This window comes from Elephas maximus, chromosome 4 (genome assembly GCF_024166365.1).
Source record: "Elephas maximus indicus isolate mEleMax1 chromosome 4, mEleMax1 primary haplotype, whole genome shotgun sequence".
NCBI lineage: Eukaryota > Metazoa > Chordata > Mammalia > Proboscidea > Elephantidae > Elephas > Elephas maximus.
This window is the reverse complement of record NC_064822.1, coordinates 59,111,955-59,130,581: the sequence shown is the minus strand read 5'-3', so window position 1 is coordinate 59,130,581 and position 18,627 is coordinate 59,111,955. Positions and strand designations below refer to the sequence as shown.

Sequence of the window (18,627 nt, the reverse complement as noted above, 5' to 3'; positions counted from 1 at the left end):
TCCACTGTAAATTAAGAAACTGGTGTTCTAATTTTACAACTGACTATTGTGAGTTTGACTAATGTGAGTTTGTGCCTATGAACCTGGTTACATCTAGGTTTACTGGCAAAACCAAGTTCTTAAACCTGTAAAGTGAGGACTAGACCCTGGACCACAGTGATCCTACTAAGATATCTGGTGGAGTTTTTCTCTTTTAACTTCAACACCAATCAAATTAATTTAGATCGATAACTTAAGGAAAAAAAAAAAACTGTAGACTCAAACTATAAACTTAAGGACCACAGCTACCACACTACAGCATTAAGTATATCCTACTATTGTCCATTGTCCATACTGAAGGCTGTGGTCTTCGATCTTCATCAGCAAGTGCTTCAATTCTTCACTTTCAGCAAACAAGGTTCTGTCATCTGCATAACACAGATTGTTAATGAGTCTTCCTCCAATCCCAATGCCACTTTCTTCTTCATATAGTCCAGCTTCTTTGATTATTTGCTCAGCATACAAACTGAGTAAATATGGTGAAAGGATACAACCCTGACGCACACCTTTCCTGACTTTAAACCACGCTGTATCCCCTTGTTCTGTTTGAACGACTGCCTCTTGACCTATGTACAGGTTCCTCATGAGCACAATTAGGTGTTCAACGTAAAGAAAACAAAAAATCCTCACAACTGGACCAATAAGTAACATGATGATTAGGTAAAACTGAAGTCGTCAAGGATTTCATTTTATTTGGATCCACAAGTAACATCCACGGAAGCAGCAGTCGAGAAATCAAACGACATGTTGCATTGGGCAAATCTGCTACAAAAGACTTTTTTAAAGTGCTAAAAAGCAAAGATGTCACTTTAAGGACTAAGATGTACCTGACCCAAGCCATGGCGTTTTTAATTGCCTCATATGCTTGCGAAAGCTGGACAGTGAATAAGGAAGATCAAAGAAGAATTGACGCCTTTGAGTTATGGTGTTGGTGAAGAGTACCGAATACACCATGGACTGTCAGAAGAACGAACGAATCTGTCCTGGAAGAAGTATAGTCAGAATGCTCCTTAGAAGTGAGGATGGCAAGACTTCATCTCACATACTTTAGACATGTTGATCAGGAGAGGCCAGTCCCCTAGGGGAGGACATCATGGTTGGTAAGGTAGAGGGTCAGTGAAAAAGAAGACTCTCAAAGAGATGGACTAACATAATGGCTGCAACAATGGGCTTGAGCATAACAACCGTCATAAGCATGGCAAAGGACCAAGCAGTGGTTCCTTCTGTTGTACATAGGGTGGCTATGAGTCAAAACTGACTTGGGGTACCTCATAACAATAACAACAACACTACTGTCCAATTAAAAAAAAAAATCAATCACAAAATATTTACATATTGGAAAATTGCCATCTTGGTGAAAACTGTCACCTAATTTGGCATTCTAATACTCTCACATAGTCTAGGTGAGGAAGATGAGAGGTACTAATTGAGTCTGAATTTAACAATGTCAACTCACAGTTTATTTATATTTTATTCTTCCATGAAAAGCTAACACTGCTTTAAATGAGGCTAGATAAATAAAGGATTTCTTGTAAAGTTAGGGGAGTCAGGATGAGTGCCAAAGTTGACTGTTAGGTGCCTTAAACACAACTAAAATACATTGCCTTCAGAATTTTAAGTGTCACATAAACAAAAATTTAATCATCTTGGAATTTCCCAATGCTCTTGGGATTTGGACAATAACTCAAAGAATTCATCTTCTCCAATTTCTAGTGATATGTCTTACTATTCCCTGGGGGCAAAATATTGAATGGTGATGCCAAAACAAATAATGAAGAAATAAAGGAGGTTAGATAAGGAAAAAGGAGCCCTGGTTGCACAGTGGTTAAGAGATTGGCTACTAACCAAAAAGTAAAAAAAAAAATAAAAAAGGTAAGCAGTCTGAATCCACCAGCTGCTCCTTGGAAACCCTATGGGGCAGTTCTACTCTGTCCTGTAGGGTCGCTATGAGTCAGAAGCGACTTGACAGCAATTGGTTTGGTTCGGGTTTGGTTTAGATAGGGAAAAAAGTTTCGATTATTGGGGCTTCAAACGACTTCACTCGTAAAATAATAAAGCTTCAGGCAAGCCTCAAATTAATGATAGCTTGGCTTCACCGATTCTCAATTCTCCAAGTACTCCCTATGAGATGATGAGCTAGAGTTACATTATGATACTCTTGGAATAAACTGGCCACAAGGTACAACCAGCAAGATCAGAATAGTTGCCTGGGGTTTACCAGTTTAGCTACAAATAACAAACTTCCCTAGCACACAACGTGAGATCAGAGAATGGCAAGACCAAAAGTTTTAAAGCAGACTCCTTAAAATATCAATTCAGTGCCCTGATAACCTCCTTTTGGAGGGTATGGGTAACCCCACCCAAAGTGGCTATGTTGTACTTTCATCTGTTTTCCACCAGATGGCATAAATGTTCTCTACCTATTATGTGTCCATGTCTGGGTAATGTCACTGGAAGAACCTAAAAATCTGTACTTTCTATAGCCAGTTAAGTGCCCACATGCCCTGAAAATAAGAGTACCCTACTAAAACTAGTGAAAATAAAAGCAAAATATATTGGATGGGAAAAAATAGTCTTTTTAATAAACAGTGTTGGGACAACTGAATATCTACGTGGAAAAGAATGAAGTTGGCCCCTTAACTCATACCATACATAAAAATTAACTAAAGATGAATCAAACAAAGTGTAAAGACATAAAACCATAAAACTCTTAGAAGAAAACATAGGAGGAAGTCTTTGTAACCTTGCGGGAAAAAAAACTCACAGAAAGGGAGAAAACATTTGCAGATCATACATCTGATAAGGGATTTTGATCTAGATTAAACGAAAAATACAACTTAAAAATAAGACAAGGAAAACAATTTAAAAATGGACATAAGGATTTGAAAAGACATTTCTCCAAAGAGGATATGCTAATGACCACTAAGCACATAAAAAGATGCTCAACGTCATTAATTATTAGAGAAATGCAAATCAAAACTACAATGAAATACCACTTCACCCGTAAAAGGGCTATAATAAAATATATAAAAACAGACAATAACAAGTGTTGGCAAGGATACGGGTAACTCAGAACCCTTACACATTCCTGGTGGGAATGTAAAATAATGCAGCCACTTTGGAAAAACAGTCTGGCAGTTCCTCAAAATGTTAAACATAGAGATCATACGACCCAGCAATCCGAATCCTACACATACTACCCAAGAGAAATGAAAAAATATGTCCACACAAAAACCCTGTACACAAATGTTCACAGCTACACTAATTATAATAGTAAAAAAGTGGAAACAACCCAAACGTTCATCAGCTAATGAATGGATAAATAATATGTGGTATATCCATACGATGGAATATTATTCAACAATAAAATGGTACTGACATATGCCAAAACATGGATGAGCCTTATGAACATTACACTAAATCAAAGAAGTTATTTGCATAAAAATAGAGACATGAGACATACAGACTACATCTACAGAGATAGAAAGTAGATTAGCTTTCTATCTACTATCACGGCTGGGTGGGAGTTGGAGGCCTGGTGGTGCAGTGGTTAAGAACTCAGCTACTAACCAATAAGTCTGCAGTTCAAATCCACCAGCTGTTCCTTGGAAACGCTATGGGGCAGTTCCACTCTCTCCTATCGGGTCGCTATGCTGGGTGGGAGGGGGAATACGGAGGGACTGCTAATGGGTACAAGGTTTCTTTATGGAGTAATGAAAATGTTCTGAAGTTGGACTGTTGTGCTGGTTGAACAACTCTGTGAATACAGTGAATACCAAATATATAAAATTTGTACTAAAAACTCTGGAATTGTATACTTTAAATGGTATATATTTATGGTATATGAATTATATCTCACTGAATCTGTTTGCAAAATATATATACTGGATAGGCAAATTTCCAGCCCAATGCTGGTCTCTTCCTTCCCGGCCCAATGCTTTATTCATTGTGTGGTGCTGTCTTTCTTGTTACACAGCATTTGAATGCTCAGCCTGTATTTGTGGAAATTCCCTTACCCCTGTTGGGTAACCGCCTTCTTACGCTCTAAGAGCTTGGCTGCTAACCAAAAGGTCAGCAGTTCAAATCTACCAGCCACTCCTTAGAAACCCTACGGGGCAGTTCTACTCTGTCCTATAGGGTAGCTATGAGTCGGAATTGATTTGACGGCAACAGGTTTGGTTTTTCCGTTTTTTAACAGTATTCTCAGACACTATTTAACACCAAACTTTAACACCAGGAAACCCTGGTGGCATAGTGGTTAAGAGCTACAGCTGCTAACCAAAAGTCTGATTCCACCAGGCGCTCCTTAGAAACCCTATGGGGCAGTTCTACTCTGTCCTATAGGGTCAGTATGAGTTGGAACAGACTCGATGGCAATGGGTTCTTTGTTTTTTTTTAAAGGGATTTTTCCCTAATTTTTAAAAATTCCTTTTAAAACTTATATCTTTATATTCATTGAAGGATACATTAGAAGCTGATGACGACCTCTGGTAGAGAACTGAGCCAAGTGGAGGGTGGGGGACTTACTTTTCAGCTAATATCTTTTTTGTATTACCATATTTTTACACAAATAACGTGTGCCTTCTACGTTTTTTTGCCAACCTCCTCCGCAAGGCATTTTCGTAAGTGTTCCTGTAAAAAAAAAAATTAGCATAGCACACTTAAAAAAATAATGGGGGGGGGGAGTGTGGTTGGCAAGCAAACATATAACCACGGATCAAACCCAGAGCCATCATTACTTGCAAAAAAATACGGTACTTGAATTCTTACCATACGCTTTTATTACCTACATAAAAAACAAAATTTTTCTTTAAAATTTGTGTTAATAAAAGGTTTACAGAAGTCTCAAAATTTATACAACACATGTACCACATGTAGTATTTTCACCAGAAAGGATAAAAACTCCAAAAAATTGGGGCCACCTTAAAAAAATTCAGAAAATATATTTATACATGAAATTTGAAAAACTAATGTCTCATATCATTACAGGTAGTCCCTGACCTACACTGGGGTTCTGTCTGACTACTCTTTGGTAAGTTCTGACATTTAAGGTGAATCCTTTTTTTTTTTTTTTTTTTTAGTTTTCATTATTATTGTCTTTTATTATCAATATCTTTATAAATCCAATCTTCATTTGTCTATGAGGGTTAGAAACATTACATACAAACTTACAGATACATTTTAACATTGCATGCAGTACATGTTACTAACCATAAGATGTACCAAAAAACCCACACTGTCCTAAGCGTAGCTCATTGTAACTCAAGTATGTCATGAGTTAGACACTACCTGTACTTGGTAGATGAACCAAACATTTAACGTTGGCAAGGGACGTATTATATGGTATTACAACATTATAACATATCATATGCCTATAAATAAAAATAAACAATGATCTAAGAATTTGTGGTAATTTCTCTCTGAATAGTTTTCTATGCCATGGAATGTGGAAAATAAAGGGCTCATCACAATTATTCTGGTCTTCAAAATTATACACACAGACACAAATATACATAAGATCTAATCAGAATTTTCCCCATGATACCAGGTAAACTAGATTCTTTCCTAGCTTTAAATAAGTCCATCTTTAAAGTAACTTTCTAGGTTAGAAGTCTCATTAATTCTACCAGCAACAGAAAGAAACAAGACAAGATTTTAGAGATACTTTTAGTCACCTATGGAGTATAGACTCTTTGTCGATGATGCTACATAGGTAGACATGGCTACAGAATTTCCTGAATTAGAAAAAATTCATGTGAAAAAGTATGAAAGCATGTGTGCTGGTATAGGTTTTAAGCTGCCTGATCACAACAGTCATAGCATGTAACAACACAAAACTGTTCATTTATTCCCTCCTGCACTCAAATATTTAATGAAGGATTATTATGTGTCCAGCCCCAGGCTAGGAACTGTATAACTGTCATCAAAAACAGACGTGGTTCCTGTTCTTATGGTGCTTAGTCTAGTGGGGAGACAGACATAAATCAAATAATTGCAAAAAATAAATGTGTAACTGAAAATTGGAACTGGTACTGTAAAGAAAACTGTTTTCTTGGTAATGGGGGATTTTAAGCAGCAAAGTAGCATGTTCAGGTCTGTATTTTAGGATAAGAAACAATCTTGTAGTTAAATGAAATTACAGCCTAGAGAGGTATTTAAGGCAGCAGAGCCAAATTGCTAGATAGAAACACAATGTTAACATTCTTCCAATTCTTATGGAAGTTGCCAAGGAATTTCTAGTGATTATAAATCTAAGGCCAGCTTTACTGCTGATGTCCTCAAAGCACTCTGCTTTGCAAATATGAACTCCAGACACTGCTTAATGAGCAACCATCAGAGCCTTTTGCTTTCCAGCCTTCTTTCGTGTCCCTGCCAAGGCTTCAGGGTCAAGACCATCAGCACCATGGTCAGTATAGCCGTCCAGCGGCTTCAAAAGAGGAGCCTCTGCTCACCTGATTGTCCAGTTTCAGCTGCCGAAGCTTCATGGTCTCATCTTCAAAGGCACTATTTAAAAAAATAATGGGAAGAAAGAATATAAGGAGAAAATCCTTTAAAAACCTTATCAATTTCATCTTACCTATGTATCTACTACTCCTTTGAGCTATTTGGAACCAATTAATTCTGCTTAAGGAGAGTATCAGCTTCTAGATGCTGCCCGCAATGAGACTGTGGGAAGACTTGCCATCTTTAATGCAACACTTATTTCTCAGAACTGAGGAGACTGAAACACCCAAAGGATAAGAAAAAGATGTCGGGTAGTACAGACCCAATGCATGCAGGAACTTTTTTCTTTTAAACCACATATTAAGTATTCATTAGTTCCAGACACAACGCTAAACAAGTATTTTACATGCGTCTTTTTACGTATTCCTCAAAACAACCCGATGAATTAGGTACTATTATTTTTCACATTTTAAAGATGAAGAAACAGAGACTTGGGAAACCATACACAAGGTTAAACAGCAGAAACAGGCCCTAATCTTCCTGGCTTCCTTCAAGAGTCTAAGTTACATCTAAAAATCTTATATATTTTACTTGTTTATTAGAGCTAGTTCTAGGAACAGGAGAATTTGACTGTACATAGGATCCTACTACAGCCCACTGGTTTTTTTTTTTTTTTTTTTAATTTTATTGTGCTTTAGGTGAAAGTTTACAGCACAAATTAATTTCTCATTCAAAAATTTATACACAAATTGTTTTGTGACATTGGTTGCAACCCCTGCAACGTGTCAGCACTCTCCCCCTTTCCACCCTGGGTCCCTTGTGTCCATTCGTCGAGTCCTCCTGTCCCTTTCTGCCACCTCGTCTTGCCTTTGGGCAGGTGTTGCCCATTTAGTCTCGTATACTTGATAGAACTAAGAAGCTCGTTCCCCACGTGCATTACTGTTTGCTTTACAGGCCTGTCTAATCTTTGGCTGAAAAGTGGGCTGCAGGAGTGGCTTCAATTCTGAGTCAGCAGGATGTCCAGGGGCCACAGTCTCGAGTGTTCCTCCAGACTCTGTCAGACCAGTAAGTCTGGTCTTTTTTTTTGCAAATGTGAATTTTTGTTCTACATTTTTCTCCCGCTGTGTCCAAGACCCTCTATTTTGACCCCTGTCAGAGTGACCAGGCACCATCTAGTTCTTCTGGGCTCAGGCTGATGAATTCTATGGTTCATTTGGTCCTTTAATCCTTTGGGCTAATATTTTTTCTTTTGTCTTTGGTTTTCTTTATTCTCTTTTGCTCCAGATGGTATGGGACCAATAGATGTATCTTTTTTTTTTTTTTTTAATAATTTTTATTGTGCTTTAAGTGAAAGTTTACAAATCAAGTCAGTCTCTCTCACAAAAATCCATATACACCTTGCTACACACTCCCAATTACTCTCCCCCTAAGGAGACAGTCTGCTCTTTCCCTCCACTCTCTTTTCCTGTCCATTTCGCCAGTTTCTAACCCCCTCCACCCTCTCATCTCCCCTCCAAGCAGGAGATGCCAACATAGCCCCAAGTGTCCACCTGATCCAAGAAGCTCACTCCTCACCAGCATCCCTCTCCAACCTATTGTCCAGTCCAATCCATGTCTGAAGAGTTGGCTTTGGGAATGGTTCCTGTCCTGGGTCAACAGAAGGTCTGGAGGCCATGACCACCGGGGTCCTTCTAGTCTCTGTCAGATCATTAAGTCTGGTCTTGTGAGAATTTGGGGTCTGCATCCCACTGCTCTCCTACTCCCTCAGGGGTTCTCTGTTGTGTTCCCTGTCAGGGCAGTCATCGGTTATAGCCCAGCACCATCTAGTTCTTCTGGTCTCAGGATGATGTAGTCTCTGGTTCATGTGGCCCTTTCTGTCTCTTGGGCTCATAATTACCTTGTGTCCTTGGTGTTGTTCATTCTCCTTTGATCCAGGTGGGTTGAGACCAATTGACGCATCTTAGATGGCTGCTTGCTAGCATTTAAGACCCCAGACACTACTCTTCAAAGTGGGATGCAGAATGTTTTCTTAATAGATTTTATTATGCCAATTGACTTAGATGTCCCCTGAAACCACGGTCCCCAGACCCCTGCCACGCTGGCCTTTGAAGCATTCAGTTTATTCAGGAAACTTCTTTGCTTTTGGTTTAGTCCAGCTGTGCTGACCTCCCCTGTATTGTGTGCTGTCTTTCCCTTCACCTAAAGTAGTTATCTACTATCTAATTAGTGAATGCCCCTCTCCCACCTTCCCTCCCTCCCCACTCTTGTAACCAGAAAAGAATGTTTTCTTCTCAGTTTAAACTATTTCTCAAGTTCTTATAACAGTGGTCTTATACAATATTTGTCCTTTTGTAACTGACTAATTTCACTCAGCATAATGCCTTCCAGGTTCCTCCATGTTATGAAATGTTTCAGATTCCTCACTGTTCTTTATCGATGCGTAGCAATAGATATATCTTATCGCTGATTTCTTTAAGATGTGGGCAAGTCATTTAACTTACTCTCCAAATATGCCATTAATAAAACTTAACGCCAGTCATCAAAGGAGAATATAAGTATGGACAAACAGACAAGATTTAAGGCCTCTAGGAGACTGATTTGTTTGATGAAAGAAAACAAAAGAACAACAACAAAAATTGAATCAGACTATAGCCTTCCACTGATAAACCAAACCCTTTGAACATTTCTGAACTCTCTCTGAGGCCTTTCGTATTTTTGACAATTTCCTAACTTAGGATTTTATCTTGTGACTCAGTATTCTTGAAAAAGGTAAAGTATGAAAGAAGGCAGGCAGTGAAAGGGTTCTCAATTGTTTGGATGATAAATTTTGACTGGGAGCTTAGTGTCAGAAAATTTAGAACTACAAGATCCCATTTAAGAAGACAAATTCCACGGCTACAAAGGGAACCATGGCTTTTGCTGCATTTGGAGTAAATACACCAAAGCATCTATTCACAGTGTAACGTCTTACCGCTACATTCCTACATTTTAGGAGGTTTTATATAAATAATGCAGAGCAATTTGGCATCTGGATACCATCTCCAAAAACTCTTCTTGCCTAGAAACATTTGTTGTCATTGTCGGGTGCCACGGAGTCGGTTCTGACTCATAGTGACCCTACGTACAACCAAACAAAACACTGCTGGTCCTGCATCATCCTCATAATCATTCCTATGTTTAAGTCCATTGTTGCAGCCACTGCGTCAGTCCATCTCACTGAGGGTCTTCCTCCTTTTCATTGACCCTCTACTTTACCAAGCATGATGTCCTTCTCCAGAGACTAATCCCTCCTGATAACATGTCCAAAGTATGTGAGACAAAGTCTCGTCATCCTTCCTTCTAAGAAGGAGTCTAGCTGTACTTCTTCCAAGACAGAGCTGTTCGTTCTTCTGACAGTCCATGGTGTATTCAATATTCTTCACAAACATCATAATTAAAAGACATCAATTCTTCAGAAACGCTTAAGCAGGCTTGAAAACCTCTCAGATCTAGATATGGAAGTGCTTTTTGATTCTCCAACTGTCTTCTCTATTAATTCCCTTATAACCTGTATGCTTTAAGAAAAAAATCACTCGCTATTCAATAAATCATCTACTTTCTCTCCAGCTTAAAAAAAAAAGGAATGCATGAACTAATGAATGAACAAATGAAAGAATGAATATATACATACATAAAAGTGTCAGATATAATATACTTCTGGTCTCCACTTTGTGGGTTCCTATGCTTCTCCTAGATATGATTCTATGTTTCCTTTAGTGTTTTTATCATCATTCACATATTTTTAAATCTTAGCTTTGTGAGTACAGTGCTAGATTATTAGTATTCAGTGGGTGTTAAAATAAATTTTAAAAAGTTCTGTGTGAAATGACTAAAACTGCAAAAAAACATTATATAGGAAAGAGTAAAATGGAGGAAAATTTCATTGTTACAGGACAGTATTTTCAAACAGTTACTGCTGTGTTTTTCCTCAAACTCACTCCACCCTCAACACAGAATCAAAACTGGGATACCTCTAGCATGGATAAAAACAAAAAAATCACCCCTCCTCAAAAGCTAAAACGTCCTCAATAATGCTAAAACCTCTAACACACAACTGACATTCTTAAACATTTCCCTTAAGGCCTCTAATAGTGAAGAAACCAGGTGTGTCTGCAACGCCATAGCTAGACACCACTTAACTCCTTTTATCAAGCCTGGGCAAGCTAACAGACAAGCTAAATAAATGGTATAATTAAAGCTGTTGACTTGAACAGAGGAGACAATAAATAGATGCTATATAATCTTCACGTTTAGATACCTCCTATACATCAAAAGCCACACTTTCAGTAATCTCTAGGCTTAAATGATAGCGTAAAAGCAATAATAAAGGTATTTTATACATCTATATTCAATCTGAACTAGGATTTCTAGTCTAAGCTGATGTTGCTAAATTTGCATTTTCCTATAATAATTCTCTTTCCTTCATTTCAAATTAAGCTATTGAATAGTTAGCCTTACCAACCCTTGGTTAGTAAATCAATACAAAACAAAGAATTTCTACAGAGGAAAAGAAACAGAATTACTATTTTTCCCCATGGAAAATTTCCTATTTACTTGGTACAAACACATGAAACTCCAAACATACATCTTGGAGAAATACAGCAAGCTATCTATCACTCAAGTATGGTGGATGGCAATGTCCACGGAACACCATTCTCTTGAATACTCTCCAGTTATTGATAAGCCAAAGTCTAAATGGAAGATCTCTACAATGCCTTACCATTGCGGAAGGCACACAGAATTTTCTGAGGATCTGTGCCCCACACCACCCATCTTTGATTCTTGACACCAACATTTTTTTCCTAAATCCCTGATACTATTACTCACCTAAATAATTCACCTAGTTTTACAGAAGTCTGCTAAAAGGGTTTTCCTACTCATCCACTTTTGAATACACATTTTTCAGCATCACTAGATGAACTGAAAATAACTCAAGTGTCTATCAATAGTAAAACAGATAAAAACATCTTGTGCAGAAATACAATGGAATGAATGAACTTCAGTCTCACAAAAAACATGAACGAATACAAACATAATATTGGACAAAAGAGGCAAGGCACCAAAGAAGACATATATGTTTCCTTTTGCATAAAGTTCAAGAACCCAGTAATCTAAACTCAATTAGAAAGTGCGCGCATACAAAACAATAAAGATGACAAAGGAAATGATTACCAAAAAAAGTCAGGGCAGAGGGGATTATGATGGGGAAAGGTACCGGTAATGTTTTATTTCTTATCCTGGGAAGCGGTTACAAGGGTGTTTACTTTATACATTTATTAAGTTCTACATTTATGTTTTATGCATATTTCTATATGTATGCTGTATTTCACAATTTGAAAATGTTAAAAAAAAAACAATCACTGCAGGTAAAGCGTACGAGTGCATGGTGGTGTGAACAGCATGAAGGCAGTAAGAAAAAGGCACACTGCAACACTGCTGTTGCTGTTGTTAGGTGCCGTTGAGTTGAATTTCGACTCATACGGACCTCATGTGACAGAGTAGAACTGCTCCACAGAGTTTTCTAGGAGGTAATCTTTAAGGGAGCAGATTGCCACATCCTTCTCCCGGGGAGCTGCTGGGTGGGTTCAAACTGCCAACCTTTTAGTTAGCAGCCAAGTGCTTAACAGCTGCGCCACCACGGCACCTTACAAAAAAGGAATTTATGTATAGTGCTAGGGGAGAGTCATTAATTCAGCCCATGAAAAGAGTTTCTCTGTTAATTCTTGGAAACAATCATGCTGATATTTATAAATGTGGTCTGGAGTTTTTAAGTTATTTCTTTTGGGTATGACATGAGTGTACCAAGAACACTACCACACGGTTGCAACCACATAAATAATAGCTTCGTATACCTGAATACCTTTGGCTTCTTTAGCATTAAAAAAAAAAGCATGTGTGATATTCCTGCCCTTAATTTCATCCTGCTTAACCATTCTTGTTCAAAAAAAAACACACATATTGAAAGTGGCGGATGTATAATAAATGTGTTTTGGCATATGACTTGGTTATAGAAATTCCGTCTATTATTGTCTGATTTTAGGCAGGCTACAATTTCAAGATCTAAGACTTTGTTAGTATTTGCAAATACCTACACTTTACCAAAGTAAAGGATTTTTTGTCAAAATAAAAAGATATATAGAATTGAAATTAAACAGTGTTCTAAACAACAATGTGAGCATACAAATGAACAATGATAGGACGGATTACAACACATTGATTAACAAAGAATCTGTGAATCCACACTGATTCTAAACAATAGTGGGGCACTACAAAGATTTTCTGTACAGAATGCCAACTCGTAAATGTAGAAAAAAATGACAGAAATAGAAAAACACCATTTTATAACCACATAGTAATAATTGATTCTCTTTTAAAAATCCTATTTATTTTGCTGCTGAGATTACACACAGCAAAACATACACCAATTCAGCCATTTCCACAGGTACAGCTGAGTGACACTGATTATATTCATCAAGTCGTGGAGTCATCCTCACCTCCTTTTCTGAGTTGTTCCTCCCGTATTAACATAAACTCACTGCCCCCTAAGGTTCCTGTCTAATTTTTTGAGTTGCTATGGTCAATTTGATCCCATATAGATAGTTCTTAAAATAGCACAACACTCAAGACAAACATTTTCTACTAGTTAAGTCAAACTATTTTTTGGTTTTAAGAAGACTTCAGGGGATATTTTTGGTTTAAGGTTTAGTAATTATTAATTCTTGCACAAAATAACAATGGATCTAATACCACTGGGAAAAATAAGATATTAAACAAAACTACAAGTATCTCCCTGTTGTTGTTAGATGTCGTCTAGTTGGTCTGATCCCTAATGAACCCATGCACAACAGAACGAAGCACTGCCCAGTCCTGGGCCATTCCCACAATCACTGTTATGCTTGAGCCCACTGTTGCAGCTACTGTGTCAATCCATCTCGCTGAAGGTCTTACTCTTCTTCGCTGACCCTCTACTTTACCAAGCATGATGCCCTTCTCCAGGGACTGGCCCCTCCTGATAACACATCCAAAGTATGTGAGACGAAGTCTTGCCATCCTTGCTTCTAAGCAACATTCTGGCTGTACTTCCAAGACAGATTTGTTTGTTCTTCTGGCAGTCCATGGTATATTCAATATTCTTCACTAACACCATAATTCAAAGGCATCAATTTTCTTCGGTCTTCCTTATTCATGTCCAGCTTTCACATGTATATGAGGTGACTGAAAACAACATGACTTGGGTCAGGTGCACCTTTGTCCTCAAAGTGACATCTTTGCTTTTTAACACTTTAAAGAGGTCTTTTGCAGCAGATTTGCCCAATACAACGCATTGTTTGATTTCTTGACTGCTGCTTCCATGGGCACTGATTATGGATCCAAGTAAAATGAAATCCTTGACAACTTCAATCTTTACTCCATTTATTATGATGTTGCTTATTGGTCGAGTTGTGAGGATTTTGTTTTCTTTATGTTGAGGTGCAATCCATACTGAAGGCTGTGGTCTTTGATCTTCCTCAGTAAGTGCTTCAAGTCCTCTTCACTACCAGCAAGCAAGGTTGTGTCATCTGTACATCGCAGGTTGTTAATGAGTCTTCTTCCAAATCTGATGCTACATTTTTCTTCATGTAGTCCAGCTTCTCAGATTATTTGCTCAGCATACAGATTGAATAGATATGGTGAAAGGATACAACCCTGATGCATACCTTTCTTGACTTTAAAACCACTCAGTATTCCCTGTCCTGTTTGAACGACTGCGTCTTGGCCTACATACAAGTTTCTCATGAGCAGAATTAAGGGTTCTGGAATTCTCGTTCCTGGCAATGTTATCCATAATTTGTTATGATCCACACAGTCAAATGCCTTTGCATAGTCAATAAAACGCAGGTAAACATCCTTCTGGTATTCTCTGCTTTCAATCAGGATCCATCTGACATTAGCAATGATACCCCTTGTTCCACATCCTCTTCTGAATCTGGACTGAACTTCTGGCAGTTCCCTGTCAGTATACTGCTGCAACCACTTCTGAATGATCTTCAGTAATATTTCACTTGTGTGTGATATTAATGATACTGTTATATAATTTTCACACTCTGTTGGATCACCTTTCTTTGGAATGGGTACAAATATGGATCTCTTCCAGAATCTCCCTACAGGTTCTATATATATACACACACATAACAAAAGGGAAAAGTAACTACAATGAAGAAATCTGGCAGCCATCATCTTAAACAAGTGATAAAATTTAACACTGACTGTAATTGAACAGACTGACCTCAGCTGCCCTCTGACGTGAAACACTGAGAATACAATCAAATGTACGTAATACTCCTGTCAAAAATGTTTAACCTGAATCTACTCAGGAGGAAACGAACAAATCCAAATGAAGGGAAAGTCTGCAAAACAACTGTCTGGACTCATCAAAGTGTCAATATCAGGAAAGACAATAAAATAAACAAAAAACAGCTGGAGAACTGTTCTAGATTAAACTAAAGGAGATTTAAGAGACTTCTGGCAAACAAATTAACACATACATCTTGAATTCTGGATCAAAACATACATCCGATACCAACTATTATGGGATGTAGTTAGGAAATTTGAATATGAACTGTATACTAATGTTAAATGTCCCACATGTGAAAATGGTATTGTGGTTATGTAGGAGACTGCCCTGCGAATGGGACTTGGGTTGAAACAATGAGAGAATGAGAACAGGACAGCAGGAACTGGGGGAGTCACAATTCTCTTGGAGTCCCTGGGTGGTACAAATGGTTAAGCTCTTGAAGGACTGGCGATTTGAAACCACCCAGCGGCACCTCAGAAGACAAGCCTGGTGATCTGCTTCCATAAGGTCACATCCTTGAAAACCTTATGGAGCAGTTCTACTCTGCACACACGGGGTCGCCATGAGTCAGAATGGATTAGATGGCAACTAACAACAACAACACTTCTCTCAGTGTCCATGAGTCTATTAATTACATAAATAAATAAATGGCAGTAAAGAGATATTGCTTTATTACAAAAAATCCATTTAATAAAGATAAAAGGAGTGATAGAAATAGAAAATCACCTTTAGACAAAAGTGTGAACAGAATATTTGCATAGTCTGAAAGTATCCCTCCACAAGATAATTATTAATTACAAAAGCAAAACTAGTAACTTTACAGTGGAGAAACCTGGGATACACCACCTTAACTAACACCACCAGTCATAAGACATAACAACACCATGTACCTCCTGCTATGATGCACCGAGAAGGGCACAGGGTCATGTATGTGGTATTCTTACCAAAAATGTATAATCTGAATTTAATCATGAGGAAATATCAAACAAATTGAAGCTTAGGGACACTGTACAGAATAACTGGCCAATACTCTTATATATTATCAAGGTCAAGAAAGACTAAGAACTGACAGGGACTAGAGAAGACTAAGGAGACATGACAACTAAATACACTATAGGATCCTAGATTGAATCCTGGGCTAGAAAAGGCACATTAGTAGAAAAACTGGTAATATTCAAATAAGGCCGGTGGATTAGTTAACAGTAACTAATCAATATTAATTAATTAGCTAATTAATTATTAGTTTTGATCACAGTACTGTGGTTTTGTAAGAGGTTGACATTAGGGAAAGCTTGGAGAAGGGTTTATAGGAATTCTCAGATTTTTATAGTTTTTCTGTAGGTCAAATTAAAAAGATTTAAAAAATGACGTGCTAAAAACTAATGTTAATCTTTGGTGAATCTAGGTGACGGGTATAGATTGTCAATTGCACTTTTCTTGCAATTTTTCAGCTGATATAATTTTTTTCAGAGGGAAAAACAAAAGAAGAAAAGAATTTGCTGTCTATTTCCTGGTCATGGACTGAACGCACTTAAACTTCTAAGGGGCTCAAGTGCCCTTTAATCTGTCATCTAAATTATGCTCACAACACTTTTAGGGAATGGAGATGGTATGAAACAATAAAGCAATCTGCCCAAGATCACAGAACTGAGAAACTGACAGCCTACTTAAAACGTTACTCATTTGATTGCTTGTCTAGAGATATAACCAACAGACCATTCTGCCAAATAGTTTGAAGGATTTAATAATGCATTAATGACCCACTAGATTCTATGACTATTCCACAGTCTCAACATTCAGGTCAAGTTCTCCCAGCCTGCAAAGAAAGAGTAAATTTGTCAAGCTGCCAGTAACACAAAATCCATTGCTGCTAAACACTCAGGCAGTGTTTCTTGCTGCCTCCTACACTGTGCCAGATAACAAAGATGCTGTAATCAGCACTTTGCTGCAATTTGGCCAGCGAAGCAGGAGGCTAAACAGGCCCCTTCTGTGGTATTGGAAGGAGTAAACACCATCCTTGCCAGAAACACAGCAGGATAAGACTTGTAAAATGAAGGCAGTGAGCAGCCCATTGCTTTTCTAATAGTAACTTGAGCAAACATTTCCTTTACTGACTATACTATTTCTTCATAACCACAAATGATACTTTTCATTCGCAGAAATTAGTTACAGTTAAGAAAATAAGCAAAGGAGACTGGAATAAATGCAATAAATGGCAAAGTGGATTGGTAAGGAGCACAACTTAGCAGGCAATTTATTCATTTTAGTCAGAGAAGTCTGTAATTGTAAATCTTTACTAATTAGCTGCCTGCATGAAGTTAAAATAAATACAATTTATAAAAATTTGGTTCAACTCAAAAAAAAAAAAAAACACCCAAAAAACCAAACCCACTGTCATTGAGTTGATTCTGACTCATAGCAACCCTATGGGGCAGAGCAGAACTGCCCCATGGGGTTTCCAAAGGGCAGCTAGTTGATTTGAGTCACCAACCTTCTGGTTAGCACTTGAACGCTTAACCACTGTGCCTCCAGGACTCCGGTTCAACACAATCTGTCAGATTTGTACGTACTATGTGTACATATACAGGATACCCGTATTAGAGGAAAGATGAAAGAAAAAAAGATTTACCTCAATAGCACAAAAAAATTTTCCTAATTCTTAAATCTAGTTGGCTATGCATACTTAATCAAGGATTTGACAAACAACACCCTCTGAGAGAAAAGCTGTAGATTTGATGAAGACTTACTTAAATTCACATACAAAAAAGGGAAATTAATAGGTATTAATAAACTGCACTTAACCAAAATAAAAAGCTGTTGCAAAAAATACTTCACGAAAATTAAAAGGCAAGCCACGGACTGGTAGAAAATATTTGCAAAACATATATCCATTAAAGGACCTATATTTAGGATCTAAAGAATTCTTAATGAGTTAATAAGAGGACAAACAACCCAATAAAAAACTGGGCAAAAGATCTGAACATTGATTTCACAAAAGATGATACACAAACAGCCAATAAGCACATGGAAAGATGCTCAATATCATTAATCCTTAGGAAAATGCACATTAAAACCACAATGAGACATCAGTACACACACACTACAAAGGCTAAAATTAAAAAGGCTGAGCATACCAAATGCTGGTGGGCATATGCTATAACTTGAACTCTGATGTATCACTGGTGGGAATGTAAAATGGTAAAACCAGATTGCCAATTTCTTAAAAAGTCAAACTTACACCTACCATTTGATCCAGCCCTTCCACTCTTAAGATATTTACCTGAGAAATGTAAGTATATGTCCATAGCAGTTTGTTTATAAGAGCCCAAAACGAAAAACAACCAAAGGTCTTGGAGCAGGGTAACAGATACACAAATTGTAGAATACTATTCAAAAAAAGAAAGAGCTGTCAGTACACACAGCATGGATGAACCTCAACACCATTTTGCTGAGTGAAAAAAGCCAGTCCCCCTGGCAAAAAAAAAAAAAAATTACATACATTTATAAAAAATTCTGGAAGATGCAAACTGATCAATAGTGACGAAAAAGCAGATCAGTGGGTATCTGAGGGCAGTGAGAAGAGGTGGATTACAAAGGTGCACGAGAAACTTCTAGTGTATGTTCATTATCTTGATTGTGGTGATGATTTCATACTTGCATAGTAGGCAAAAATTTGATGTATGTCAATAAAGCTGTTTTTAAGATCCACATACAGAGTAAGTTAAGCAAGCAAATATTTCACAACCCAGTTTCAACTATAGCATCAGTGT

The 18,627-nt window shown here is 37.6% G+C and overlaps 1 protein-coding gene across 6 annotated transcripts in view; it reads right to left on the bottom strand.

Moving 5' to 3' along the window:
* The window catches only part of TULP3 (TUB like protein 3), a 71,321-nt gene that overhangs the window by 22,412 nt on the left and 30,282 nt on the right, over nt 1-18,627 (bottom strand). For 2 of the 6 annotated variants that reach the window (XM_049882183.1, XM_049882185.1), the window contains exons 2-3: nt 6,492-6,543; nt 4,642-4,671 (exon numbers count right to left, since the gene is read on the bottom strand). In XM_049882183.1, coding sequence (XP_049738140.1) covers nt 4,642-4,671; nt 6,492-6,543 — 82 coding nt within the window. Of the gene's footprint in view, nt 1-315; nt 408-4,566; nt 4,617-4,641; nt 4,672-6,491; nt 6,544-18,627 lie in introns of those variants that run through there. The other 4 variants (XM_049882186.1, XM_049882187.1, XM_049882188.1 and 1 more) reach the window with 3 other exon arrangements.